The sequence below is a fragment of the Prionailurus bengalensis genome, chromosome E1 (assembly GCF_016509475.1).
Source record: "Prionailurus bengalensis isolate Pbe53 chromosome E1, Fcat_Pben_1.1_paternal_pri, whole genome shotgun sequence".
Taxonomy (NCBI): domain Eukaryota; kingdom Metazoa; phylum Chordata; class Mammalia; order Carnivora; family Felidae; genus Prionailurus; species Prionailurus bengalensis.
Genome location: NC_057347.1, coordinates 36,442,684 through 36,470,009, shown reverse-complemented (window position 1 = coordinate 36,470,009; position 27,326 = coordinate 36,442,684). Strand labels below are relative to the sequence as shown.

The 27,326-nt window shown below is 54.0% G+C and overlaps 1 protein-coding gene and 1 long non-coding RNA gene across 4 annotated transcripts in view; one reads left to right on the top strand and one right to left on the bottom strand.

Moving 5' to 3' along the window:
* The first annotated feature begins 37 nt into the window (after positions 1–37).
* On the top strand, positions 38–8,036 carry LOC122485422. 3 transcript variants are annotated; one of them, XR_006297856.1, is made up of 4 exons: positions 38–1,054; positions 2,732–2,820; positions 4,088–4,146; positions 7,328–8,036. It is a non-coding gene; the product is annotated as an uncharacterized LOC122485422 (long non-coding RNA). The 3 variants fall into 3 exon arrangements; XR_006297854.1 differs by lacking the exon at positions 7,328–8,036 and adding an exon at positions 5,152–5,262; XR_006297855.1 differs by lacking the exon at positions 7,328–8,036 and adding an exon at positions 4,451–4,750.
* The window catches only part of HOXB3 (homeobox B3), a 54,922-nt gene continuing 32,142 nt past the window's right edge, over positions 4,547–27,326 (bottom strand). The window contains exons 3-5 of the mRNA XM_043584168.1: positions 9,826–9,913; positions 6,261–6,859; positions 4,547–5,392 (exon numbers count right to left, since the gene is read on the bottom strand). Of these exons, the coding sequence (XP_043440103.1) occupies positions 4,557–5,392; positions 6,261–6,708 (1,284 nt within the window). The 5' untranslated portion in view covers positions 6,709–6,859; positions 9,826–9,913 and the 3' untranslated portion in view covers positions 4,547–4,556. The remainder of the gene's footprint in view (positions 5,393–6,260; positions 6,860–9,825; positions 9,914–27,326) is intronic.

Here is a 27,326-nt window from a genome sequence, read left to right as displayed (position 1 = left end):
ACAGACACTCCCAGGCTGACACAGAGGCGTGAGATAGATGGTGAGGGGCTCTTTGGGGCCTCTGGCAGCCAAAGCTGTGTGGTCTCAGTTCCCTTCTCTGCCCAGTGTTTGCAGCACTTGTCCACCTGCCTTCCTCACCTGGAGCCATCTCACTCCTTTTCAGGCCCCCACAACAGCCAGGGTGTCAGGTGCCTATGCTCTCCCTCAAGCCTCAAGCCTGTATCTGTATCTATACCCAGGGACATGAACAAGAACCAAGGTAGTAGGAGGTTTAACTTAGAGCACTCTCAAACCTCAGGCCAATGTTTGGGGGGGAAGGAATCCCCGCCCAGGACGAAGACAACCCCCCTTCCTATTTTTGCCAGTGTGCTAGTTTTAATCATCATCATCATCCCTGGCAGGAAAGAATTCTCTGAGCACCGAGAGGGTGGCAACAATGACTACTGAGACTATATTCCATTTAGGGGGGAAGGGGAGGATTTTTTTTTTAAATTTTATTTTGAGGGGATCAAGACAGTCTGAACTTTAGAGAATATTGTAATGTACTGGAGAGAGGGGACACAAGACTCGCCCCCCCCCCCCCACACCCCGGAGCAATTGGTGGGAAACTAGATCTCAAAGCAGAAAATGAAAAGTCGATCTGGGGGAAGATTTTTAAATAAGTGGGTCAGAGGGACCGAGAGGAGATGAGGCGATCAATCTTAGCCCCCTGACAGCTCCCTCCGATGGCATCAAAGAATTTGGCTCTTTGGGAAAGCCGAGGGTACAGCCGAAATTCCACATCCCTTTAAAAAGGCCTGGGGGTGGGGGTGATAGCAAAAGAGAAAGGTGATTCTGGGAGAGCAGGGGAACAGATGGGCAATGGGGACAGAGGGAAGGACGCTGAGTTGGGTGGAAAGTTTGTGTGGAGAACTCCCACGGCTCTGGCCTCCCCTCCCCCTCCTCCTCTCGGCTGCCCAGCAAGGAGGAGAAGGCTGGTTAGCAGAGAAATGGCAACTCAGCCGGGAGCTGGAACTAGAAACTTTCTGTCAATGTAACAGCCGCGTGGGTGGCGGTGAGTATTCATCCGCGTGGGTGGCGGTGAGTATTTAAAAAGGACCGAGAAGGCCAGAGGAGAGCCAGGAGAGAGAAAGGGGATTTGTAGGGTGGGGGCTGCAGGGACGGGAGGTGGACCGCTGCGGAGGGCTCAGAACAGAAGGAGCTGCTCTGAACTGGGCAAACTGGCCAGAGACCGTTGTGTCCAACTCCACTCCAAAGAAGGCACTTTTCGCCATTTGGGGGGGGGGGGTGCGGATGGGGCGGGGGAGGGGAGGTGGGCACAGAAGAATCCGAAGAGTAGTTGTCTGGAAGTTGTGCAGGGAGGCCTGAAAGAGGGTGCTCCCTCCATTCACCCCCTTGAGAAGCCCTGGAAGTTTTTCCGCAGCCTCTCCAGCTGGCTGCAGGGTAGAGCGCTTCTCTCCGCATCAGCTCAGGCCGAGACTGTCCCTGCAGGAAATACGGCTCTCTTTAACCCTGCTGACAGATTTTATGGCCAGATTAGAGAACAGCAGAAAAGTTGGGTGTTAAAAGGGGCCAAGAGAGCCCTCCTTCCCAGAGACACCGCTTCCCCGCCTCCTGTTATGCTGTGACTCTTACAGCACAGATATTTTTCCCCCACGACTTTGGCTGCTTAGCTAGAGGCTGGAAGCCCGCAGAAAGAAGGGCGGAGGACACCAAAGCCAAGTGGGCCCTTATTTTTCTTTTGCAATTCCAGCTTCAGGCCAAAGCTCTGTTTTTCAAACTCAAGCTCAATTCCTTCTCTTGGCCTGCCTCTCTCGTGCTAGATAAATAATCAATCCACTCCACCCCCAGAGCCAAACATGGCGCTCCATCTAGTTACATCATTCAGAAAATGTTATTCAGGGAAGAGGAAGAGAGAAAGACAGAAAGAAAGAAAAACCCTTGAGCGTTATTTGATCCCAATCAAACTTTGCACGCTCTTATGCCTTTAAATTATAGCCTGACCCGATGCTAAATTGCTTGCTGCTTGGATGAGCCGAGTCCAGTTAAAACCCTACTTGGTGAGGGGGGGGGGGGTAGAATTCAGGTTGCTTTTTTATTGTTATTTATTGTTGCATAAAGACTGTAATTACTAACCTTGGACTGCCAGGATGCAACATAAAAATGAAAATCAGCCCTCGCTTTAAGGCTGAGGGCCTGGAACGATTCTCACTGACACTGCCCCCCCCCACCCCACTACCACCAAATATATGCTCCTAATTAAGCAATGCGGGCGCATCGCTTACAATTAGAATTATGCATCTCTTCAGCAAGCAGCCATCGCTTCTCTTTCAACGAATTAGCTCCATATTTCAGCCGCCCTGTCTCTTCGCTCTTATCGGCTCCAGCGACGCGGCGGTGACATTTCATCTTTGACAGACCCTCTCTATCCTCGCTCCGATGTGATAAAACTTTTATGGAACCACGACTAAGAAATGAAGTTTTCCCAAGGATCATGGAAACGGAGCTGCACATTTGCCTGGGGACCATTTTATTTACGCTTGGATCCCACCGCCTCGCCCTCCCTCCTCCCTCTCCCCTTTCCTTGGCAGGGAAAATCTAAAGCGCCTCCTCTCCCTCCGCCCCGAGTTTTATTTAGTGATTTAATTTCACTTTAGTTTTAAGGTTTGACCTGAGAAGTCTAGGCCTCAGATTTTTTTTTTTTAATCATTTTCCTTTGTTTTCATTTTAGACCCAATGGTGGTTGGGCTTCGGGTCACGTGACGACTTCTTTGTAGCTCCGGAAGAGAACTGTGAAGTTTAGGTTCCTTGGAAGAAGCAGTAAACGGCCAGATGTTGTTGTTGTTGTTGTTGTTGTTGTTGTTGTTGTTGAAGGTGTGGCCAGGAAGTTGTGGCCAAAGGCGCGAGAGGACAAAAGGTCAATGAGAAAAACGGAGAGGCCAGGATAGGGTCCTCGATGTCCTTCTTTCCTTGGGGGAAGTTTGGCAGTCAGCAGCCTCCCCCTGCTATGTAAATCGGACCACCAGGACAAGATAAAATTGATAACAGAAAGTTTATTCAAGAATTGTTTGACAGACAACCCTTTTAAGTGAGGAAAAAAGTAACTACGGAAGAACAAAGAAAGTTTCGAGAGGGAATTAACTCTAACTCTACGAATTCAGGACTATACAATGACAATAGGAGCTGAGTTCATGCCTTTTAGAACTAATTACAATTGCTCATAAGTACGCGTTTAACATAAATCTACAGCTCTTTTCTAGAGTACAATAATAACTAAAATAGCTGGTTTTACATGACAGGAAACACAACGTCCTTTATAACAAGTAAATACTAAAAAAGTACAATTTGTCATTTTTTTTCCCTCATATAAATACATAATGTAGGGGGGGGATAAATAATACAAAAAAGAAAATATTTTAACAGGCTATAACCAATAAATATATATGAAAATGTTCACTAGAACACACACTTTTTGAGCGATGCCGGACTCCTGCAGACCCAAGCATCTCTCACAGTTGTTTTTATATCCATTAAAATGTAAACTCTAAGTGCAACAAAAGTGTCCTGACAGGGGGTTGAGCGAGGCGCACAGGCCCAGCTGCAGCCCCTGCCTGGGACAGACAGTTTGTTAAAATATACCCTGTTTTCACGTTAAGTCAAGAGAGCAACAGAAGAAAAGAAAAGTGTAGAACCTCGTGTCGCCCGATTGCTTTCTGTGGAGAGAGGGGGATGGTCCTGGAGCTCAGATGGGAGACAGCAGAATGGGCAAAGCTTCAGTCCTGACACCTTGCCTGCTCTGACCTCCCAGCGTTCCATAAAAGAAAAAATATATATATTTATAATATAGACAGCTCTGACTTTCAGGATCTCTCGCCATCCCTGAGCCCTCTGAAAACTGTAATAGAGGGGGGCGGGGTGTAGACATTAGTGTCCTAAAGCAGAAACTATGGGGCTAAAAATGGAGGGAGCGCCCCCAGAAACCTCACATGGGTGGGAGGAAACTTGAGGCTTCAGGAAAGTGGGAGGGGAGCGTGCTTTGGGCCCTTGGTTTTGAAATGGGCTCTCTTTTTTTGTTTGTTTTTTAAAGGAGAACTGCAAGGAAAAAAAAAAATCAAGATTTGGAGGAATTACTCACAGAGATGGAAGGTAAGTTAGCTGGTTGGTTGGTTGGTTGGTTGGTGTATGGCCTAGCCATCTTGTCTGCTTTTTAAAATGTGCTTCTCTGCCTTGTTTCCCTATCTCCTAACTGGGTATTGCTGGAGGCCTAGGGTTGAGGGGATCATCTCCACAGTCGGCTGTGGATTTCTCTCCAGTGGGTTGGCAGGCGGACCGAACAAGGACCGGAGGACCTTACGAAGCAACTTCTCAGGCCAGGGGGAGGGGAAGGGGCTCCAGCCCCGGTCTTCCCAGCAGCAAGTCTGGCTCTCGCCTCCTTGCCTCCCTATTTCAGACTTCCGGGCTGCCCCCTCAGAGCGCACGGCCTGCGCCCCCCGTAGCTCTCACCCACCCCAAGACCTCGCCCCTCCGCCGCCCCGGCCCCCCCGGCCCCTCTCCGATCACAGGTGTGTTAATTTGGGCGCTTCTTGGATTCTACCCTGAGGAGGAGGCGCATGGTGAGAGGAGAGGTCTGTGTAGGTAGGGTGGGGATCGCAGGGTCCGTGGTGCTGGTTGGGGGCCATAGGGGGCGCCCCATTGTAGTCCAGGTTCCCCGAGGGGTGGTGGGAAAGGTGGTTGAGGCCGTAGAGGGAGGGGCCGGCAGGGGGCGGCAGCGGATCCGCGTAGCCGCCCCCGCCCACGTACACGGGGCTGCCCTGCATGGTGGGCGTCCCATAGGCGCCCCCGTTGGCTTGGAGGACGTGGGGCTCGTAATCGGCCGCCGGAGTCGGGGGGTACTTCTGCGGGGCGCCGCAGCCTTTGAGAGGGGGCTGGTAGTTGGAGGGCAGCGCGTAGGCATTCTGGTGGGCTTTGCCGAAGGCGGGCGGGGACGGGCTCTCGTAGCTGGGGGTCATGGAGTGTAAGGCGTTCATGAAGCCGGCCGTGGACTGCATGGGTTGCGGGGGGCTGCCGGCAGGGGAGGGGCCCCCGGACGACGAGGCCAGGCCCTTGGCCTTCTGGTCCTTCTTGTACTTCATGCGCCGGTTCTGGAACCAGATCTTGATCTGCCGCTCGCTGAGGTTCAGGAGGTTGGCCATCTCCACGCGGCGCGGCCGGCACAGGTAGCGGTTGAAGTGGAACTCCTTCTCCAGCTCCACCAGCTGCGCGCTCGTGTACGCCGTCCGCGCGCGCTTGGACGCCGCCGACCCCGGGGGGCTCTTGTCCCCTCCCCCGCCGCCGCCGCCGCCGCCCCCGCCGCCACCACTGCCGCCGCCTCCGCCGCCGCCGCAGCCCTCCGCTGGATCCGAGGGGGAGGGGTGGGAAGGGGACAAAATGAAATAAAAGATAATTACTGAACACGCCGAAATTGAATGCATGGTTTCTTAATAAATCCAGGCCTGGACTCGGAGCCCCCGCCGCCCTCCCCTTCTCGTCCCCGCCTCCTCCTCACCACCCCCCCAACGCCCGTCGCATTAGCGGACACTCTATAATAGTGGCATTTATTAAGAGACCTGTTCTCCTCTTGCTGCCCCAGCTTATGAAAATTTGATCATGTCACGCAGACAGAGCCGCATGGCCATTTATTTAGAGCTGGGTTTTCGCGCGCGCGCTTTCTTCCCCCATCACCAACTCCAGGTTCTGGGAAGACACCCCCCCCCCCAACACACACACACAAACTTCCTGCCGGGGTCCTGTGGACTAGGTGGGCGGCCGAGGAGAACCCCTGGGGGAATCTGAACATTCGGGGGCAGGGCGCGGAAGTGTGGCTCCAAGAGGCTGCCTTGCCTGGAGGCCGGGACCCCGGGCGGCCCGAGCGATTGTGATTAATACCCACAGTAATCATACTTAATAATAATCAATCGTTGACGACTCTGCGTCTACTGGCAGCGTCTCGTGGCTCTGCGGCCTTGCAAAGGGCTGAGTCCGAGCACCTGGCCTTCTGGAGCTCTCGGCAGCTCAGGTGAAGGGTGGCTGGAGGGAGAGGGTGTTGGCCGGGTCAGGGGTCATCAGGTGGGTGGGGGCTACGGGAAAAGCGCCGCTGCAGGGCCGCCACCTGATATTGTTCCCCGGCCGCCGCCTGGGCGCCTAGGGGCTGGGTGCTAGAATAACAGTGACATTCCTGGCCTGGACAAAAGCTGACGACGAGGAAGGCAGAGAGCTGGTACCTGTGCCGGGGGAGCTGTTTTTCAGCTTGGACGTTTGCCTTGACTCTTTCATCCAGGGGAATATCTGTTTGGTGAGGGTGGAGTTGGAGCCAGGAACGCACTTGGGGGTGCCGGTTTTGCTGGGCCCGCCCCCATTATTGCTGTTGCTAGTGGTACTGGTAGGTGCGGCGCTGGGCGGGGGTGAGCCGGGCGGGGCGGGCAGGGGCTCGGGGGCCAGGCCGGGCCTCATGCAGCTGCCGTTGAGCTCCTTGCTCTTGGCATGCGGGGCGGCGTTGCCCAGGGACTGCAAGGAGCACGCCGAGCGCTGGTAGTCGCCCTCCAGGTGCGTGGCGGCCTGAAAGGGGGGTTGGGGGGGACCTTCGTAGCCGAAGCCATTGCTGCCAGGGTACGAGGAGTAGCCTCCGAAGAGTGCTGCCGCGGCGTTGTCGTAGTAGGTGGCTTTCTGCATCGCTGGGCGAGGCCCGGGCAGTGGGTGGCAACTTGCAAGAGCCTGATACCCTCACGACCGGACATTGGCACCCGCGGGGGTCACGTGAGGCGCCGGACCCCCCCCTCCCCTTTCTGCCCCCCTCCTCCCGAGTCCGTTGGGAGCTGCTGACCTGTGGGGTGAGAGAGAAGAGACACAAGGGGGAGAAGAGGACCGGGGCTCGAATCCATCTTAGGAGCTGAAAAGGGAACTGACATCAATAGGGTTTTTTCTTCTCCCCAACCCCAACATCTTCAAAGCAGATGCTGAGGCCACTTTCCTGACCTGAAATGGATTTTTCTTATTTCAGTGCTTTAATTAAAAAAAAAAAATTTTTTTTTCCACTTCAAAAATAAGGATTCTACTCCTTCGGGGACTGCCTAGGTATACAATCTTACTACTGGAAGGCCATTGCTTCTTTCCTGCCTGCAGGCTAGTCCCTGACCTCTCCTCCTCCCTCTCCCTATCTCCCCCTACTAACTCTGGGATAGGGTGGCTCAAGGAGGGGGGGGGGGGACTAGGAGACTCCAAAATAAAGACATCGTCAACACCCTCCTGTGAGCTGAGAGGCCTCCTGCCTGCTGTCTTTGCCTCCCTCCAGGTCCATCTAGGTCTGTCACCCAAGCAGAGTCTAGCCTGGAGAAAAAAAACCCCAAAGATCTCCAAAAGAGACAGGAAGGAGAAGCAAGTTGAGCAGGGAACCTTCTCCTGTGAGGGATCCTCTCTTTCCCTACCCACCTCACGAAGAAGACAACAACAGCCTGACCTAGAAACTTCCTGAACATTTTTAACCTCCAGAGCCAGCAGAACCGAGCCTCCTCCCTGGCCCCTGGAGGAACCACCACCTCCAGTCTGAGTCTTTGCTCAGCCAAGTCTGGGACCCAGCAGCTAGCAGCCAGCGGCCCCCATGGGGCCCCCAAATGGAGCAGGATTGTTTCTATTTCCCTGGCCAGACGGATTGGTGCAGTGACCATTTGGCCCAGGTCTCTCCCCGCTCCATTTTCTTCATCAGACCGAATTTTTTCCCACCCTTTCCTTGACAGTCTGTGTCCTTTGATTTCCCCAAAAGAAGACTTTACTACCAAAAGCTGGACTTTACTACCAAGAGACGCAAAAGTACTTCCTAACTGAGGACATCTTCTCCCAAAGGAAAAAAAGTCCACAGAGCAATTAGAACAATATTATTCTCTGGGTTGGAAACAGGGTACCTTGTTTACTGAAGTTTTCTCAGGCAAAAAAAAAAAAAATCATTATTTTAATGCAGACGCTTAAAACTGTGCAGAAAAAAAATAAAGGTCCGTGCTGTCATAGGATTTTGTATATTTCTTCTAAAAGTTCTGACTGCATTTTTTTCCTCCCTGTCTTCCCCAATTTCTCATCATCACATTTCATAAAACCTCCAGAGTGACCCTCTCTTCTGACATGTGAGTTTAGACTACTTAAATCTCATTCAGCCCAGCTGTTCAACCCCAAAGAAAACTAAAAATAGGCAAATAAAATAAAAGGAGTGCAGGTGAAGAAGTCCCTCCCACACATAAATCCCCTTCTTAATGGCACAGATACACATTCAAAAGGGAGCCGGGGAGCCCTGAGTTCCGATTGGTTTCTGGGAAGAATTTGTTTCTGGGAAATACACATGGGTCTGCAAACAGCAGGTCCTTCCAGGGAGGAGAACTGGAGTTCAATTGACCAGGCTGACCCAATCCCTTTATTATTATTACCATTAGCCTCCGATGATTTAACCAAAATTAGCTTCAGAGCAGCCCTGGATGAAGGGGGAATTAATTAACAGGCATCAGTTGAGTTTGTTATTAATAGAGAAGAGAATGAAATAAAAACGTTGGAAGGGGTTGGCTGGCTGGGCCCTGGCTTTATTTAGTCTAAATGATTGTTACAGCAGTAATGATGATGATGATGATGATGATGATGGTGATGATGATGATAAAGCAATAATCTGACTAGACGCCTGGGGCCGAAATTCCTGTCGTTCCCCCTGCAATAAACCTGCAAACCATCGCAGGACAGAGGCCAGGCGAGTGTGGGAAGCGGAGAAGCCAGAGACGTAACAGGAAAGAATGGAGACTCCGCTGGCGGCGAGAAAAGGGCCGGGAGGTTTGTGGACGGAGCTAGCCCCTGGCTGCCGCCTCCGGGCTGTCTCGGCCACTGCTGCCGCGGTGGCTGGTGACTAGCTATGCTGGCCCAAGGAGGCGAAGAGAAAGCGTTCAGGACGCCTCAACGGCTAGCGGCGGCAGGTTCCAAGCACACCGGGCGGAGGGCAGCAAGTTTGGGCGCTGGAGGTAACCGAATTAAAAGGCGCCTTAGCAACTCCGCTCTGGGACTTTGCCAGGCCCGGATCGACCGGAGGGCGCAGAGGCCTGGCTGGTGGGACAGTGAGAAGAGGTGAAGGTGCTGAGGGGATCTGAGATCTGGGGATCCAGGAGAAGAGGGGGTGGGGAGCAGCTCTACCAAGCCAAACATGTCTATTTCCCTTGCCTCCATGTTGGAAAAATCCAGGCTCCATATGGCTTCTCGGGAGAGAGGGAGGGAGGGAGACGGTGGCTCCCGGCTTCCCCCCAGGGTCTCGTTGGAGGAGGGCGGTGAACCACCCCAAGAACCCCACCTGTCCAGGCACACCCCTGAAAAGAGCCGAGGACAGTAACAATAGCTGGGGAAGCCCGGAGAGAGGGGATAGGCCACCTTCCAGGACTTAAAAAAAAAAAAATTAGTGGAAGGAAGAAAAATAAAAGAACAAGAAAGGAAAGAAGAGAAAGCTTAGGCTCTTCTTAGCAGCCGGGGGGAAATTCAGCTCTGGCTCTGGCTGCTGAAAGAAAAAAGAGGAGAAAAGGAGAGAAGCAAGAAGGGAGAGGGAGAGAGGGAGAGAGAGAGAGAGAGAGAGGGAGGGAGGGAGGGAGGGAGGGGGAGGGAGAGAGAGAGAGGGAGAGAGAGAGAGAGAGGAGAGGAGAGGAGAGTCGCTGCGTGGAAGGAAGCTTAAAGCTTGTGAACTCTTCTTGAACCGAGATTGGAGTCATATGGGCCATAAATCATTGAGACATACTCTCCGCCATTCACAAACTGATAGCCTATTTCAGTCCAGCTTACCTTAGCCACCGACGAGGGGAGAACAGGCAGACATAATATATATTCACATCGAGCCCCAGCGCGAGCGGCAGGCGAGAAATCTCCCCTCCTTGAAGGCAAAGGAAAAAAAGACCACTGTTTAAAGCTGCGTCGCCCCCCCCCCCCCAGTAGCCACCCCGGCTGGGGAGCCCGAGGGGCAGAGCGGCCGGTGGAGCCGCGCGGCGTCCGCTTCAATTCACTCGGCTTAGGAGCGGGGGTGCGCAGGAGGGAGGGGGGTGGGGGAGCGGGGGAAAAAAATAGAAGAAGACCGAAAGGTGCTGGAGCGGCTCAGCTCGCTGAGAATCCAGCTCCGGGCTCCGGCTTGGCCAAGCCGCCACAGTGTGGTTGCCCTACAAGACTGGTACGCCCTACTCTCCGTAACAATGGCCTCTGCTTTTGCACAGGGAAAAAAAAAAAAACCACACACACACACACACACACTCACACACACACACACACACACAAGCTCACACACACCCCCACCACTCCCCCTTTAGTAAGCTTAGATGCCAGATAAGGAGGGAAGGTGGTGGTGGTGATGGGGGCGGGGGAAATTTTTTAACGCCCCCCCCCCCGGGAAAAAAAAAAAGTGAGAAAGGAAAGAAGGCAGAGATGTTTGTTTGTTTGTTTGTTTGTTTAAAGAACAGGTAAATTTTTAAATTGAGATTTTGGCGGGGGAGGAAGAGGAGAGCACGGGCAAGGGAAAGCTGGTGGAGTTCAGCTCCCCCCGCCCTCCCGCCCCGCACCCCACTAATAAGCCATTATGCTAACTGAGAAGTAGGTGGGGAGGCCTAGTCAAAGGCACCCAAGGTGTCTGGGGGTGGGGGTGCTGGGTGCCTCTCTGCATTCATTGGCAATGGCAACACCAAGGCTTTTTTTTTTTTTTTTTTTTTTTTTTTAAGTAGTTTCACTCCTCCGGGACTGGTGGCTGGGTCTCCCGCCCTCTCACCCTGGCTTCCCCCCCAACCACACTCTGAGTCTCCCAGTCTGTCTCGTCTCTTCCCCCACACCCTCCCTACTCCTCTTCTCCCCCTGCAAGTCTCCAGGCCCAGTTTCCAACCGGTAGGGGGGACAGCCAGACGTTTTTTAAAAAACACCCCCCCCCCTTTTTTGAGAACAGACAACAAGCGGTGAGTGATTATTTTAAAAATCCAGACCATCTTGCAGCAGGAGGGGGGGTTGAGGAGAGGGTGACAAAAGGGGGACTCTGTTTAGCTCGAGCTCCAGACACGGCTGGCAATAGAGAGGCTGTAAGAACTTAACAGAGAAGTTTCTGTTAAGATTCTCACCTCGGGATAGGCAGAAGGGGCTAAGAGGTGATAAGGACATTTGTACTTCTGAGAAGGTGAGAAGAACTACCAAAATGGCTTCATCTTAAATGCGCTGGCAGAAGAGAAAGGCGGTTATTAGTATTGTTCCGCACAAACCTGTTTGTTTCTCTTAGCTCTGCAAGATTTATGACTCTTGGCACAACTGAGGAAGACTACAAAAGCTAAACTTTTCTTAGGGTGTGTTTGAGAAGGGCAGGAAAAGGCAAGGAGGCCTGTAGGAGGGAGCCAAGAGCCAAGAATGTAGGTGTCTGCAGATTTGGGGCGGGGGTGGGGAGAGCCATTCCCGCTGGAGGAAAGAGACAAAAAAGAAGACCAGGACGTTTCCCAAAGCAGGAGTGTTTGCAACTCTGCCTAACTGCTGAGTCGGGACTTAGGGGATGACACAGAACGCAGAGAGTCTCTCTTTTCTACAAAGGCAGCTTGGAAAACTTGTTCTCTTTAACTTGGAGTAGACAGAGCCAGCCACTACCCTGTGGCCTCCTGGTTAGAATGCTTGGCTTTTGCCTTCTCCCATCTGGACGCACCAGAGGAGATGGGACTGGGAGAACAAAGGTGAGAGATGGCTCCAGCTATTGTCCCCCTCCGGGAGAGGGTGGCTGTGTCTGGCAAAGGTCCCCTCACACCCTATTGCTCCCCACTCACAAGCTCTGCTTTGGGCTGAGAAAGGGTCCTATTCTCCCAGGGTCTCCTCCAGCTCCTACCTCTTTGGGGCCTGCTAAGTCAGTTTTCATGGGCTGGAGCAGCCAGTTTTGGGGGGCCTTGCTGAACGGGGTGGGTGGGACCCATGGCCTCCCTGCCCTCCAGCAACAGGAACCACATGCAGAACCTCCCACTGTGATGCTCCAAGGACCCTACTACCACCTGCCTAGAGAGCTGGTGGCCGAAGGAAGGGGTGGGGGGGGATGTGCATGAGGATGAAGGGTGGGGGCCATTTTTCTGTTTATCAGTAGTACCAAGAAAAGAAAATGCTCAAGCCAGAGCCGATGTTGCGGCTCAAGCCAGGACCCTCAAAGAGAGCCATTAGGGCTGCCTGTGTACGTGGCTGCACAGAGCCTGTCCTGAGATTTCTAGACCCTGGTCAGGGGCCTACAGTGTTGGTACCTATGTAGCTTTGGGCCTCGTGGGTTGGGGACTCAGCCCAGGGAGGCTTCCAGAGGCTTAAGGGAACCAGCACCTTTGGGTCTTTTCTCTGACTCCCCCAAATTAAAAGTCGAAAATGGACCTCAGACCCTCCAGCTCTCCTAGCTGTTGCTACCACTGGCTAGAGAAGGTCATTGCAAAACTGAGAGAAGAGGAGAGCCTGGTGGCTATGGGGCTGCACAGCTTTGCTTCGAGGAATAAAAGAGAGCCTAGAGGGCACCCAGCCCAAGGCGGGCCTGTGAGACTGGGGCTGCGATGCTTTCCCCAGACAGTAGCGGACCCCTCCCCTCCCAGAGCCTCCTCAACTCATTGTGGTCCCTTCTGGTGACACAAGGAGCTGGAGCACGGTGGGATGGGGGGCGAGAAAGAGGACTGGGGCTGGAGAAAGCTAACCTGGAGAAAACTTTCAGAAGACACGCACCCCCCCAAATGCGGTAAGAGATGGAGTGGGGGCTTCTTATTAAACCTGGAGAACAAAGTCCATTTGAAATGCTTGGGAGGCAATTAGATCCCAGTTTGGTTTCTTTCTTGCCTTTTTCCTTCCTTTCTTGGAGATTTCTGGCGGGCCGGTTGCCCCTGATCGGGGCTGGGAGATGGGAGGCTGATGGTAAAGAGGCAGCCTGGCCGGCACCCATTCCACTGGGTGGGCAAAGGCAGGGCAGTGAGGAGCTGGGCCAGGGGACTCGGAGTAGGAGACATCAGAGGGGTGTGAGCGAAGACCGGAGTCTAGAAAAAGACAGGGGAGAGGAGTTTCTCACTCCTGACAACACAGTGGTGATTTAGGGGCAGACCAGAGAGAGGAGTGACCAGTTTCTTCCTGAACCCAAGAAGGGAAACTTGGGCAACTTACCGTGTGCGTGTGTGAGAGAGAAATTGAAAAGGAAAACTCGAGAAAAGATTAGGACAGATTTTATGATAATCTAACAGAGGCAGAAATTAATAATAAAGGTAAATATTAGAAAGAAGAGCCCCCTTCATGGGCATAGTTTCCTCTTCCACTCCCTACAGCACTCCCCTCCTCCATTCCTAATCCCTACTCAATATCAGGGGACAAGGAGCACTTTAAACCTCTTTAAGCCATTCCTGGCGCCCACCCTCCCAGGCCTTAGAGGGATCATGTCTCTTTCTCTCCCCCCTCCCAATAAAACCCATTAAAGAGCAAACGAAAATTCTCCTCTCAATAAGGACAAAATGGCTGGCTCCTTTAAAATCGATTTCTGGTTTCAGCTTTGGGGAGACCAAGGATCTGACCCCCAGTTCAACCAACCCCCGGCTCACTGAGAAGCGGAGACCTGGGAGCGGGGGTGTGAAGCGATTCGAGATCTGTTTCTTTCTGGTCCTGTCTGGGCTCCGGGTCCCACACTCTTCCAGCTTCACTGCCCCAACTTTGTGGCCGCTGCGGACTCGTGTGAAGTTCACACACACACGCACCGGAATGTCCATCTCTTCTTGAATATTAATAAAGATTTCAAAGCTGGCGGTTGTAAAATTAAATTGCTAATGAAGATGGCTCTTGGTTTGTTCATTCCCAACCCCCACCTCTCTAAGATGCCCTTGCGGGAGGAAACAAAGGGGAAACGGGGCAGGAGAAGATTCGGTGCCTCCGCGGAGGCCAGTGTAGACCCGGCTCAGCGGAAGCCGGGATCGAAAGAAGACGGAGTACGGTCAGAGAAGAAAAAGGCAAGCTGTGTTCTCTCTGCCCCGAAAGTGTAGGGGCGCGAGGGGGAAGCAGGAAAAAAAGGGGGGAGGGCAGCCACGTGGGTTCGCAAAGTGTCTCGGTGACCACGGAGGCCGCCTGGATGCGCTGACCATACGGAGCCGATGGAGGTGCCGCGGGGCCGAGGCTGGAGTCCGGGGCAGGCGGGCGCCCTGGGGGCTCAAGAACCCGTTCTGAATCCGGGGTCCCCGCCGCATCTGGAAGCTCAGTCCCGGCCTGGCAACCCCCCACGCTGGCGGGTGTCGAGACAAAGGTGGGCAGCCCGGAAAAGGCAAGAGGGAGAAGGGCGAATCTTGGACAGCTTGGGGAGGAGGTGGGCTGCTGGGGAAGGGAGGGAGAGGCAGGCAAGAGAGGACAGGGGCCCAGCCTGCTGCCAGCGACTGCGCAGGTCTCTCCTGACAGATTGGATGTCTCTCTCCCTGTGACCTCTGTTTAGCAGACAATAACTCACCGGATTAATGACCAATCAGCGGAAGGCCTTCCCAATTGCCTCCAAATATAACCCCCCACCCCCCCCACCCCCCGAGTCAGAATAGGATAGGGCCAGAGTCTGGACCTGCCAGCCCTTTGAGTCCCCGCCCCCCACCTCTCAAAACAGAGCTTCTGATTTCCAGAACCCCAAAGAGTTCTGCCCATCTCTTCTCACTCCTCCATCAGAACTCATGTACCTGGCCACACTTCCCAAGGCAGTCTGGAAACCTCTGGTCCCCTGCTGGCCTCCCATGTCCCTGACCCTATAAGAAATCTCCCTCTCACAACTCTGCAACTTCTGAGAAGCTCTCTCCTCTTTTGAATGTTATCTACTTCCAGTTGGGTAAAGAGATGAAGACAAGAGCAAGAATAGGGCAGGGGGTGGGGCGCCTGGGTGGCTCAGTCGGTTGAGCATCCGACTGAGCGTCTCACTTCAGCTCAGGTCATGATCTCACAGTCCAGTCCGTGAGTTCGAGCCCCGCGTGTCAGGCTCTGTGCTGACAGCTCAGGGCCTGGAGCCTGCTTCAGATTCCGTGTCTCCCTCTCTCTCTGCCCCTCCACTGCTCATGCTCTGTCTCTCTCTGTCTCAAAAAGAAATAAAAACATTTAAAACATTAAAAAAAAAAAAAAAGAATAGGGCAGGGGCTCATCCACCTCATAAGCCTCCTGTCTTGGCTGCCCGGGGAGGAGACCTGATACAGTGCTGTGGCACCCTGTGTGTGTCATCTCCCAAAAAGAGAGGGCTCAAAGGCCCTGGGGTCAGAGTGAGGCTGGGGGACAGACAGTGGCCTACCATTACAGAATCTAAATTCTGAAACCATAATTCAGTCTTTGGGCTGGAGTAGGAAGAATTTCAAAAGCTGAAGTCTGAACAGCTCCAGACTCAGCCCGGTGCCTGTCAAGGAAAATGCCTTGCTCTGTGAGGGGAACCCTCCTCTTCCTTAGCCCCTCACCCCCAAATGCCAATCCCAGTCCAACCCAGCTAGCCAGCCCCTCTCCACTGCCTTCTGTTCCTATTGCTCTCAGCCTGGGCTTCTCTGCTGAGAATAAAGACACCTTCAAGAGGAAGAATGGTCCAGATTCTAATAGATTTCCTAGAGCCAGTCAGAGTAACTATCCACTGCTCTGGGTGAACACAAACTCCCTGTATATTGCAAATAAGCGTGTGCGGTAACTTCTATACCCAGATGCTCTCAGGACCCCAAGCACTAGAGAGTTACCCAAGGTTACACCTAGGGAGAACTCAGACACTGTCCTGTCCTACCCCTGCTACTGTAACAGACAGGGACACTGAGGCTCAGAGCCAGGAAGTGGTTTGTCTAAAAATTTGGCATAGGCGTAGCAGTTGGGAGGCTAGGCTTCTAGGCATTCCAGATTGGCTATGTGCTCTGAAGCAGTGAACTCCTGGGGCCTCAGTGTCCCCTCTATAAAGTTAGAGAACATGTGTGGAGGGGAGGGATTGGGCTTAAATGATCTCTAAGGTCCTTTTTTGGACTGACAGCTTGTGGTTCTCTGTGTGCTAACGTAAAAGCGAATGACCATTATTGCGCAGTAGTAAACTGAGTTCAGACAATAATGGGCACCATCTCTGGCAAAAGCAGAATATTTCTTCTTGGGATTTAAATGGGACACCCCCACTGCCCAGCCCCCACCCCACTCCTGGTTGTCCTTGCCCCCACAGAGGCTCATGCACGGTTTTAACTGCTTTTCTGTGTGTGTGTGTGTGTGTGTGTGTGTGTGTGTTGTGCGTGGAGGGGGGGGTGGTTTTCTACCTTCATCATCAAATCAAAAGTGCTATTTTTGGACAGCAACCTAAGCAGTAAATAATTAATTTGTATAATTAGAAGGGGAAGGCTTTGACCTGGCAATTTTTAACCAGGAGTCAATGCACCCATTGTACCAGCCTGGCTTTCTCACCCGACCCCCAACTCTGCCCACACACCTACCGGCCTCCCTAACTGCCCCCTCCCCCCCCCCACCAGTTGGAAACCAGCATTCCCAAGATGACCAGCAGGGTTCAGAGTCAGATTCTGCTCCCTCCCCAAGAAAGTTCCATTCTTTGCCTCGCTCCCTCACAGAAACAGGCCCTCTGGCAGCACCCCTCACAGCTTGCTTTCCCGACCCCCTAATGCCCCTAACCCCCTAACACGGGTTCCAGGTCCAGGCTCTCTGCTCTTGGGACACATGAAATCCACCTCCCCAGTTCGAGATGCCCCAACAATGCAGCGGAGTTTGCATTTCAAGAAACTCCCATTAATATCAATTTACTTCACTGAAACCTCGGGTTCTTCATCAAGTTGATGATTTATGATAAAATCAATTAAATTACGGCCACTTAGGGCCCAGCCGCTTCCTCTCAGATTTCATTGGTGCGGGGCCCAAGTGTCTGGTGGAAAAATGCAAGTTTAGCTGGAGGCGAGGAAAGATAATTCTGCGGCTGAGAAAATTTAATGCAAAACAATTTCCAGGCAAAGCCAGGCTTCTAGAAAGAAATGCAAGAGCCACCAGTTGGCCTGAGGACATAACTATCTGGGGTCAAAATATTCCTCTCCCCACCCCCAGCATCCTGCATGGCTCCCGTCCTCTGTTCCACTTTGTGCTCACTTGTCCCTTCCCAAGCAGAGACTTCGGGAGAATTGGAGAAGTAATGGTGGAACTCAAGCCTGCCAAGGCCCAGTGTCCAAGCACCGATGATCTCGGCTACCACCCCAGGCCTTTTTCTTCTCTCCCCCTCCCCTCCCCCCTCTCCACGCAGCCATGCTCACTAATTCCTTAGTCTCCCATAGCAAAGTTAAAGGTTCAAAGGGAAGATCAGGCAGCGTGGGCAGATGGCACAGAGGGGCCAGGGACCAGGCCAAGTGGACTGTGCTGCATGTGGCTGTGGGAGGAAAGAAAGCACGGGGCAGGGGGCAGGGGTGGGGGGAGCATGGTGAGAGGACGGGGCAGCAAAGCGCGGAAAGAGCTATCACATCACAGAGTACCAGGACCAGAGAACACGGAGCCTCTCTCCCAGCTCCCTGTGTGCCCACTCCCAAGGCGATGCTGTACCCCCACAGACCCCAGCCCAAGCGCACGTGTGCCCCAGTGTGCGGACGCTCTCACACAATACACAAACACACCTCCACGTGTGCACGCTTGCACACTCTCCTTCTGCATCACACAGACCCACCGCATCCTGCGCCTGCAAAGGGACGGGTCCCACCAGCTCCTCACATCTGGGAAAATAAATCCCAGCCAGTGAGCCTGGCATCGTCTCCCACTACAAGGAGAGGGGCTCCTCCCGCCTCTGCTCTGTTTGGTTTTTGGTTTCCAGAGCAGTCCCGGAGTAAACATAGCTTCTCTGAAGCCATAAATCACCCCCTCTCCTACCTTCTCAGTTTAACACCCGGCCTCACCGCAACCCCTTGTAGTTTCAGCTTCAAATAACCCGCCAGGTGCTAAAAGGCTCACCAGGATGGCAGCTGGACTGTGGGAGCGGGGCCCAGCTGTCCCCCCAACTCTAGGAGATGCCCCCACATTTCCTCCACAACCCACAGCTTCCGGCTCCCCTGGAAAACCCTCCCCAGCCTCCAACACTCCCTTCCTAAGCCGGAGAGCCCCCCCCCCCACATTCCCTAACCCGGCTCCCGTCCACACACCCGCGGCGGGGCGGCGAACAGCCCCACATTCCTCCACATTGCCCTGCACACCCGGATCCCTCTACCCCCTCAGCACCCACCCACCCGCCTCTTTAAGGTGCTCACATCTTTGTCTGCCACGATTCGGATCCAGCCTCTTTCCCGACCCAGGAGAGAGACCTAGGGGCTGGGGTCTCGGCCGCCCCACACGCACACCCTTAGCCGGACCTCCCCCCGCCCCACACTCCCCGCGCTGGGCCGCGGGGCTCCGCACCCCCACTTACCTGGGCGGACTCCCGCTAGGGCGCAGGCCGCGGGCGGCCGGGAGCAGCGGACGCGCGGGAGCCGACTGCCAGGCCCGGGTCCCTCGGCCCCGCCTGGGGCGCCCCGGCCGCAGCCGGCCGCATCGCGCTGGTGCAGACCCCGGCGGCCCCCGGAGCGGCCGGCGGCGCGGGGAGAGGCCCGGAAGCGCTCGCCCCCTCCCCGCCCCCGCCCCCGCCCCCGGCTTTGTTCGGCCTTCGGGGCGGCGGGGCGGCGAGGCGCGCGCGGAGGCTGCGCTCTCGGGGCGCGGCCGGGGAGGAGGGCCCCCCCGGGGCCGGAGGAGCCCGGAGCGCCCCCTCGGCGAGGGCCCGCGTGGGGGCCGCGGGCGGCCGCGCGCGCCTGGCACCGAGCCCGGTCGGGGCCGCGAGAGCCGGCCGAGCTGCCAGGGGAGAGGAGCCGCGAGTGACAGGGGGCACGGCGAGGCGCGGGGAGCGCCGGGGGCGCCATGGCGGAAGGCGGGCGCACGGGCGGCTCTTCAATGTCACCAGCGAAATGGGTTCCATATGTCCGGCCCAGCGGAGAAGGGAGGGGAAGGCAGAGAGTTCTGGGCAGGACGGGACGGGAGGATGGGGGTGGGGGTGCGCAGTGGGGAGAGAGAGCGGTGGCGAGGGGGTAAAGGGACTGGTGCGAGAGAGAGGCGCGAGAGGCTTTGCATTTTCCAGGTTCCCTGGAGTTTTCTAAAGCTGCTTAGGCTGGTAGGAGCTTGCTTCCCCTTTTTCCTTTTCTTTCCTGAAAGATGGGGGAGGGAGGAGATCAGTGAGGGCAGCGTCCGTCGGTTCAGGCTGGGGGTTCCAGGGAGGAGATGTGGATTGGAGGTGAAAGGGAGAGTTCTTGGGCGGCTGGCAGATCAACTTCTTCTCCGCGTCCCTACAGGGGGAAAGGAGGGACCAAACCCGCCAGGGGGAAGAGAGGCCGAGGAAGGGTTCCAGGGCCCAGGTGTGAGAGCCTGACCCAAATCCACCGCCCGCTACCCCCTCCCCCCCTTCCCCCACCGCCGCAGTGGAATTCTGTTTTGGGAGATTCCAGCCATTAAGTTACTGGCGGGAGCCGTGGAAAAGTGCTAAGGTAGTCTTGGCCATTCCCTGACACTTCAGTTCCTGCCCCAGCTGCCTCAGACCTGATTTAGCACCCCCAAGGGCCTACTCGAGAGGCAGTTGCTTCTGGGACGGCCCCAGCTTTGGGCAGCTGCCTGTAAAGAAAGCACCGAGTCTGGAGGAGCTTCCAGACCCCTGCAGCCCTCCCCTCTCCCTGTGGCTGCCCTCCCCAAAGGGTTGGGCTCTTTCTCCATGTCTCTCTCTCCCTCTCTCTCCGCACCCTCTCTAATAACCATCTCTGCGGTCTCTGTCCCTTTCTCACGGCCTCTTTGTCTTCTCATACTCTGCCTCTCTATCTTCAGGGAGTTTGAACTGAGTCCCGGGAAAGACTTAGTAGCTCCAGAAATTCACTTCTGGGCTCGCTTACTAGGCTGCCCCTCTCCTTGGGGGCAACGCGGCCCCTTGGCCTGAGGGCCCTTTCATCTGTAGGGGTAACACATCCTTCCATCACAGAGACATTCTCTTTGACAGAGAAGGGGGCAAAGTGAGTGGTTCCCTTCCCAGTTCCCTCCTTGTCACTTAACTGTGTGTGTGTGTGTGTGTGTGTGTGTGTGTGTGTGTGTACCCATGCAAGTTGTGGAACTCCTTATCCCAGGACAGCCTCTCTGCCCCTCTGACGGGCCTTTGTCTCTCCCTGTCATCCCCTCCTTGGGCTCTGCCTCAACTTCCCCCCCTCAGGAAGGGATCTTACTGCTGCTTCTCTCTCTGAGGCCCTCTCTTTTCCTTTGGCTAAAACATTGGCAAGCCCAGCTTCTTACAGGCAGGGGGATACACACTATAATTACTAGAGAAAGTGTACACCAGCAGAGTTGGGAAAGAAGATGGAAACAGCCAGCAGCTTTCCGAAAGCCCCTGCCACTAAATACGTTCTACTTCATCCCCTGAACAGCACAAAAGCAAATGGGGTGGTGTGTGTGTGTGTGTGTGTGTGCGCGCGCGCGCACGCGCGCACACAGAACTGATAAGAGGCAGGATGCTTTGTGGCTAAATAAACCAAGGGTGTGTGTGTGTGTGTGTGTGTGTGCGTGTGTGTGTGTGTGTATTTAAACAACAACAACAAAGTCATTGCAAACTTACGGATTTGGGGGTAGGCCTATATGCCTGGGCATCAGGCCTCACATGGAGAGATTCAACAAGGAGCCAGCAACTAAAAGATAACATAATGGTGGAGAGGGATGATCTCCCCGCTTTTGTCTCCTGGGGGAAGACTCTTGAGTGTGAGTTGGGGAATGGGAAGGGGCGGGGGGGGGGAGCATCCCCAGGGCCAGAAGAGACAAAGACCTGAAGGGGGGCGCTGAGAGAATGGAGAGGATAAGAGGGGGATCAGACATCCACGTCAAAGGCAAAGGCAGCAGGGGGAAGAGGGACAGAGAAGGAAGGATGGTTGGTAACCCGGGGTAGAAGCCTGTAGGACTGGCTCCCAGCTCACCTACCACCCCCCACCGCCCAAGCTGTGACCTGTCCCAAGGAGCAAATCCTTCAGCCTTCCCCCTCTTTTCCCCCATCCTCCAAAACAGGCTGAATTCAGAAGCTAATAAAACACAACTCTACCCTCTTCCTTCTTCCTCATGTCCCTCCTCCTCTCCAAGGAAGAGGTAATCCTTCTCCCTTCTCAGGGATTCCAAGACTTTGGCCTAAATTCTGGAACACTGATCTGGGGGCGAACTCACCCTCTCCACATTTACACCCGCCTTGCAACTTCCCAGGTGAAGGAGAAAGACATACTCCCCTCTCACACCCAGAGCGAGCACGTATGTGTGGGATTCTCCAACACTGAAAGAGAGAGGGCCTGAAGGGTCAGAGCCTCTGTCCCTCAAGTCTGCCTCCCCCCAGCCCTTCCCTCCTCCCCCACAATCTCCAGTCCTGTCAACAGCTACCCCTGAATCCAGATTCTCCCCAGTTCCTTTTATCCAGACCAGATAACACCCCCACCCATCCCAGCCTAGGGTCTTGATCTCTTTTACCCTAAACCCTTTTCAACCCAGACTCCCACCACGCACCCACAAAGCTGTCTATTAACAAGGATGGGGCTCCCTGCCACTTGGAGCAGAGCATGGGAGCGAGTTCCTGGATGCCCCAAGACTGGGGCCTAAGCCGACACTCCACGAGGCTGATGCCATGAATAATTAACACCTGGGCACGGCGTCACTCTAATTTTTTTGCTCGAAGGTTTACACTAGCAGGCAGAGTTAAATATCACAGATAATCGTGGCTATAAAGTCACTTGGCCAGGCTCCAGCCAGAAAAGGAAAAGCCAGCAGCCCCGATCGGACTTGGCAAAGGTTCTGGCCCTCTGCTCCTCACCCATCACAACTTCGGGGCGCAGTGTAGAACATCCCCAGAAGCTATTTCTGGCTTTGCTCTGGACCCATCAGGCTCTTCCCTAACGGGAAGGGACTGAGCACCCCCCCACACACATAAAACCCGAGGGGAAAGTTACCAGCTCTCCTCCTCCCAATATGCACCCCATTTGCTCCCTCTTTGGATGGGGGCTGAGGGAGGGGAACACACCCCGTGTTCTGGAACACTCACCAACTTTCTGGGACCACCTGATTCCCGGAACATTTCTTTTCTAGAAAAACTTGGAGAACTTCTCTTTGCGTTAGCCCCAAACACACATAGTCCCTCACTGCTGAGGAAACTTTCTTTGTTTCAGGAGGTCGAAGGAAGGCTACTGGGGTGTGAATTCATTTCCTTGTTTTGTTAGCCAGGAGGGTAAGCAGCCAAGGCTTTCAGCTTCTCTCCCTGCCCTTCACCCTCCGACCCCCACCCCATCTCCCCCAATGTGGGTAGCTTCTTCTTCACCCTCGACACCGTGCCACACACATCAACCCTATAGATGACGCTTCAGTACCATAACTGAATCCTTCTAGCCCCTTCCAATTGCAGAGGGCTTCAATTTGCTCCCCATCGATTACAAAAACCTTTGCCTTCAACTCCAGTAATTTCTTCCTCCACCTGCACTTCTCTTGCCCCCAGGCTCCTTCTGCCTTCAGAGTTGGGTCCTTTACCCTGGGCTGCAGACAGAGCAGCCAAACTCCTGGAGGGGAACCACTGAAAAATGAGGCTCTGCCTGCTGCTTCAGGAATGCTGGCTCTATCAGGCTTGCAAATATAATTTTTATATTAGGTCGTGGTCTTTGACTGGGTTTATATGCCAATGAGGCATTTCTGGTTTACCAAATTTATACAAATCTTGCCTTAATTGATAATCACAGATGCTGTAATTTAAGACCTCCAGCTATAGAGCTTTCATATTAACTGCTGATATATTACTGTAAATCGTCTGAAATAACCAACTCCTGGGAGCAGAGCAGAGAGGGAGGAGTAGCTCCGAGAGCCAGTCTCTCCCGGCCGCAGAAATGGCCCAGCTTCCACATCATTTTCCGTGAGAAATGATTTATCGAAGACATGGCCATAAACAACACAACTCGCTCACAAACACACACAGACGCGCGCGCGCACACACGCGCTCACACACACACACACACACACAATGGCTGGCATGCCGGCCGAGAAGCTGACATCCATATTGCTATAAATCAAGAAAAAGGTTGGAGGAGAGAGAGAGGGAGAGAGAGAGAGAGAGAGAGAGAGAGACAGAGAGAGAGAAGAGGAATATTCCTAAATTCTCTATGCAATGCCTCAATGGGTATAAACACACAGAGCACCGTGTGAAGAGAAATGGCAGGAAATGAAGATGGCTATTTGTCACATTTTACGACAATAACATTAATAACAAACAATAAATTTACATGGACATATAAGACGCGGTAGGTAGTGAGAAATCCCTTCTACTTACAATACCCCAGCCCGCGGTGTGGCTCCGGCTGCGGGGCTGTTTTATTGCTGCCTCCCTCTCTTTTTCTCTCTCTCCCTCTCTCTCCCCCTCTCTCTTTTTTTTTTTCTCGGGGTACAGGCTTGTTTTTCAAAGGACAGTTGAATTGCACGTCAGAAACAGGGAGACCGAGCCCGCGATTTTCCTGACGAATACATATCTATTCTGCAACCTCGGCATTAATTATTTAATGAATCACGTGACCAGGAGGGGGAAGGGGGTCTTTCGATTTCAGACTCAAAGGACCACTATGACCTTCCCCTTCAGGAGGAGAAATTTTCCTGCAAAATAGGTTCCCCCCAACCCACCAATGGAAGAGTAGCAAGTTCTTGTCTCCCACATTCACATCTATACCTCCTCTACCTACGGCTCCCTAACCTCCCCCCAACCCCCCGCCCAGACACACACTTACCTACAGCCCACCTCTCCTCTCTCCCTTCTCCTCCTGCTTCTGCTTAGTTCGTGGAGGTGCAGAAATAGTCTGCAGGGGCGTCTGGGGGGTGGGGGTGGGGTGGGCGCAGAGCCCTGCTCCAAGCCTCTGGATTTCTCAGCTTCCAGCTCGTCTCTCTGCGTCCTTTAAGATTAGGATTCCCCCCAGCTCCATTCTCTCCCTCACTCCTAGGATATTTATTTTAGTGGGACCCACTCCCCCTCTCCTAAAAAAGCAACAACATTTCTAAAGGGACCAGCTTCAAACGAAGCACTCCCCACAAGTCCGCGGTACATAGGCATGAAGAATGGGGCTTCTGGCTTTAATGCTCTTTCTGATCTTTTGTGGTACATTTTGAAGGGGCAGAGAGGGGACAGGATGAAGAGACGACTCTGGAGCTCCCAGAGCTGAGAATACCCGCAAGGGGGACTTCCCCCCCGCCTTGTGTTACTACCACCACGAGGAATCAAATTCTACTGACCAACTGAGAATATGTTCTAGACACAAAGACTCAGACTAGGGTTTCTACACAAAAGAAGTGGGCACTCAGGCTCTGTCTACCTATGTCACACACCATCTCGGTGACCCCCTCCACCCCTGACACACCAGGGAAGACGGCTTAAGATTTGAACTAGAGGGGAAGGAAAGGGAAAAAAGACGAGGCTTTGAAGTCAGTCTGGCAGCCCCAGGGTCCCTATTCCCCAGGTGTCAGTACCCTGAGCTCCCAATCAGCAGACAATGGAGACCGATCAATGGGCAAAGAGGAGGGGGGGTCGCATATTAAAGGGTTAAGCACAGGGATGATAGGGGAAATCCATTCCCTAGGCCTGGAGAGGGAAGCGGACACACAGTCCTTCATCTCGGATGTAAACAAAACAAAAACAAAAACAAAAACCCAAATCCCCCAAACCTTCACTTACAGCTTGGCCCCAGAATGGGCAGACCAGTAGCAACCAGAATCGGAGTCCTGGGCCATCGCGTGGGGTGGGGGGCGCAAAGGGGAGCAGAAAAGACATTCCTGCAGGAGCCCCTGTCCGCACATTCCCAGTCTTATCTTCGGCAGCAACTGGGGCAGCCTGGCCTCCGCCGCGCCGGCTGGAGCAGACACGAGAGAGAATCAATGCGGCTTAGGGTAGGGGAGCAGGGGCCGCGGGGCCGCCACTGGTTTGTTTGGAGAGGTCTGACCCAAAAACAACTCAAGGGGGAAGAGGCTGAGGACCCAGATGCCTCAACCACCCGCAAAGAAACAGCCACCCTGCACTGGCACTCGGCAGCCCCCGTAAATTCCAGCTGTGGCGGCAGCTTGGCCCCGGCCGCCTCCTCGGAATCCCGCTCCCGACGACGACGACGCACGGGTGGGGCGCCGGCGGGGCCCAGACTCTGTAGGGGGGTGGTCGGCTTTGATTGTCCCGATACAAAACACAGACTGGGATTGAATTCAGCCGGCTGCGGCTCCCGATGTGGGCCCTGCGCCTGGTTCCAGCCAGGGCAACTCCTTGCAAGGTCCTGGCCACAAATGCATTAAAAACGGTCCCCTATAGGAAAACAGTCCACTAAAGTCTGAAAGAAAAAAAAGGAGAGAGAGAGAAAGAGCGAGCGAGCAAGAGAGAAATTGGAAGCAATATGCAGGAGCAGGGGAAGACAGCAATCTCTGAAACCTGAGAAATTGTCTTTAAGGGCAAGGAAAAGAAACCGCAAAATGACACGAAGAAGACACGCTGGGCAGGTTCTGTTAAAATGCCCACACTCTTTTCGGATCCTGGGAATGTCCGTGTTCAAATAAACAAGCGCCTGAGCGCGCGCTGAGCGCTTTCTTGCTGCCGATAAAGCGAACGTTCATTCTGCGAGAGAGGCAAGATTGATTTACGAATCTGAACGCGCCGGTTTTATGGCTGATCACAAATCCGTCAGCGCTCAGCTCACGCTGGGAAACTTCCCAACTCCGTTTTCCAAGCAGACTCCCCTCCCCAGCCGGCCACTCTTCCCAGGGAGACCCACCACGGGCGCTGGGGTGGCCTCCCCGGGCTCTGGCAGGACTGAGGAGCCCCTCTGCCCCAGTAAGTGCAAGGAGGAAGGTGAATCCGGAGGGCCCAGGGGCCTGGAGGGAAGAGAGGCCAAAGATGAGGATGGGGTGGCCACCAGAATTGTAGAAGGTGAAGGTGAGTCTGTCTAGCTGGGGAGACTGCCCAGCCCCTGAAAAGACTGGGGTCTGGAAGTGAGGGAAAAGGGAAATCTGGAAGCTCTGGCCTATGGGGCTGAAACCCTTGAATGAACCCCAACTTTCCCTTCCATTGTTTCCCCCCTCCTTCCCTTTGATGGACCCCTCACTCTGCAGAGAGCAGCTTTGTAAAGTCCCAGGTGACTAGATCTTTGCCACCTGGGACTATAAGAAGGCCCACAATTGGTTATCTGCCCTTATGAGTAATGGGTGCACGTCTCCCACGAACCTCAAACATTTCCAATCCAGGAGCAGCCCAGCTCACCTTTCTACCCACTTCCTCTCCTGCCCCAGGCCTCCAGCCCCTGCATTTATCATGCCACTCAGGGACAAAGGAGATGATACCAACCAACGCCAGTTAGTTCTTGCCTGAGACTGAGTCCCCAAGTGACAGGAGACCGATTGAGACGATTTACAAAATACAAACCAACATCCCACACGCATCCCAGCAAGGTCCTGTGTCTCCTGGTTTTAAGTGAAGGAACATTTCCTCCCTTCCCAGCTGGAGTCTCAGTCTGTCCGTGTGTCTCTCTCTCACCCTCTCTCTCTCTGTGTCTCTTTGTCTCTATCTCCTCTTTAAAAAAAAATTGGTTGCTGGTATGGATTTTCAGACACATCAAGTAGAAAACAGAATTGGAAAGGCTCCATGTTAGCAAATTCTCCACGCATCTCTTAAAATTCAAAGTTGCTAAAACTCTGGTTGATGTGGCAGAACTGTCCTTGGAAACGGTCAGGACAGCCTGTACTGACCCTTCTCCCATCTCTCCTGCTCCCCCCTGGTGGGAAGGTATCCATGGGCTGTGTGAGAAGCTGGGGTGAGACTGGGGATTAGGGGAAGGGGGCACAAGTGATTGCAGGAATAGTCTCCTAAACAAAGGAACTTCAGAAAAATGGGTTAAGAAGCTGTGAATTTGGATATCAGACCTTGAGAGACAGTAACCTCCAAGGGACTGTTAGTGGGGGAGCCTTCCCTCTCTTTAGAACCCAGGGGCTTGTCCCTTAAGCCCTCTGAAGCCCTGTGGACCTGTCATATCGTCTCCCTTTGTCTCTCTTCCCTCCGCTCTCTCCAAGCGAAACAGGAAACGAGAGATGAACTGGACATGGGGGGGTGCGGTGGTTAGAACCCGGCCTAGGGAAGGAGTCCTACACAGAGAGCCAGATCAGCACCCTACTCCCTTCCCCCAACTGCACCCCAGGGCTAAAATTTTCACTCCTTTTCTCCCCAGGGGACAGTAATAGAAAAACAATCCAGAAATTCCCAGTTAGCAAAGAAGGGGTTGGGGGCTAGAGGGAGATGACGAAGGTGG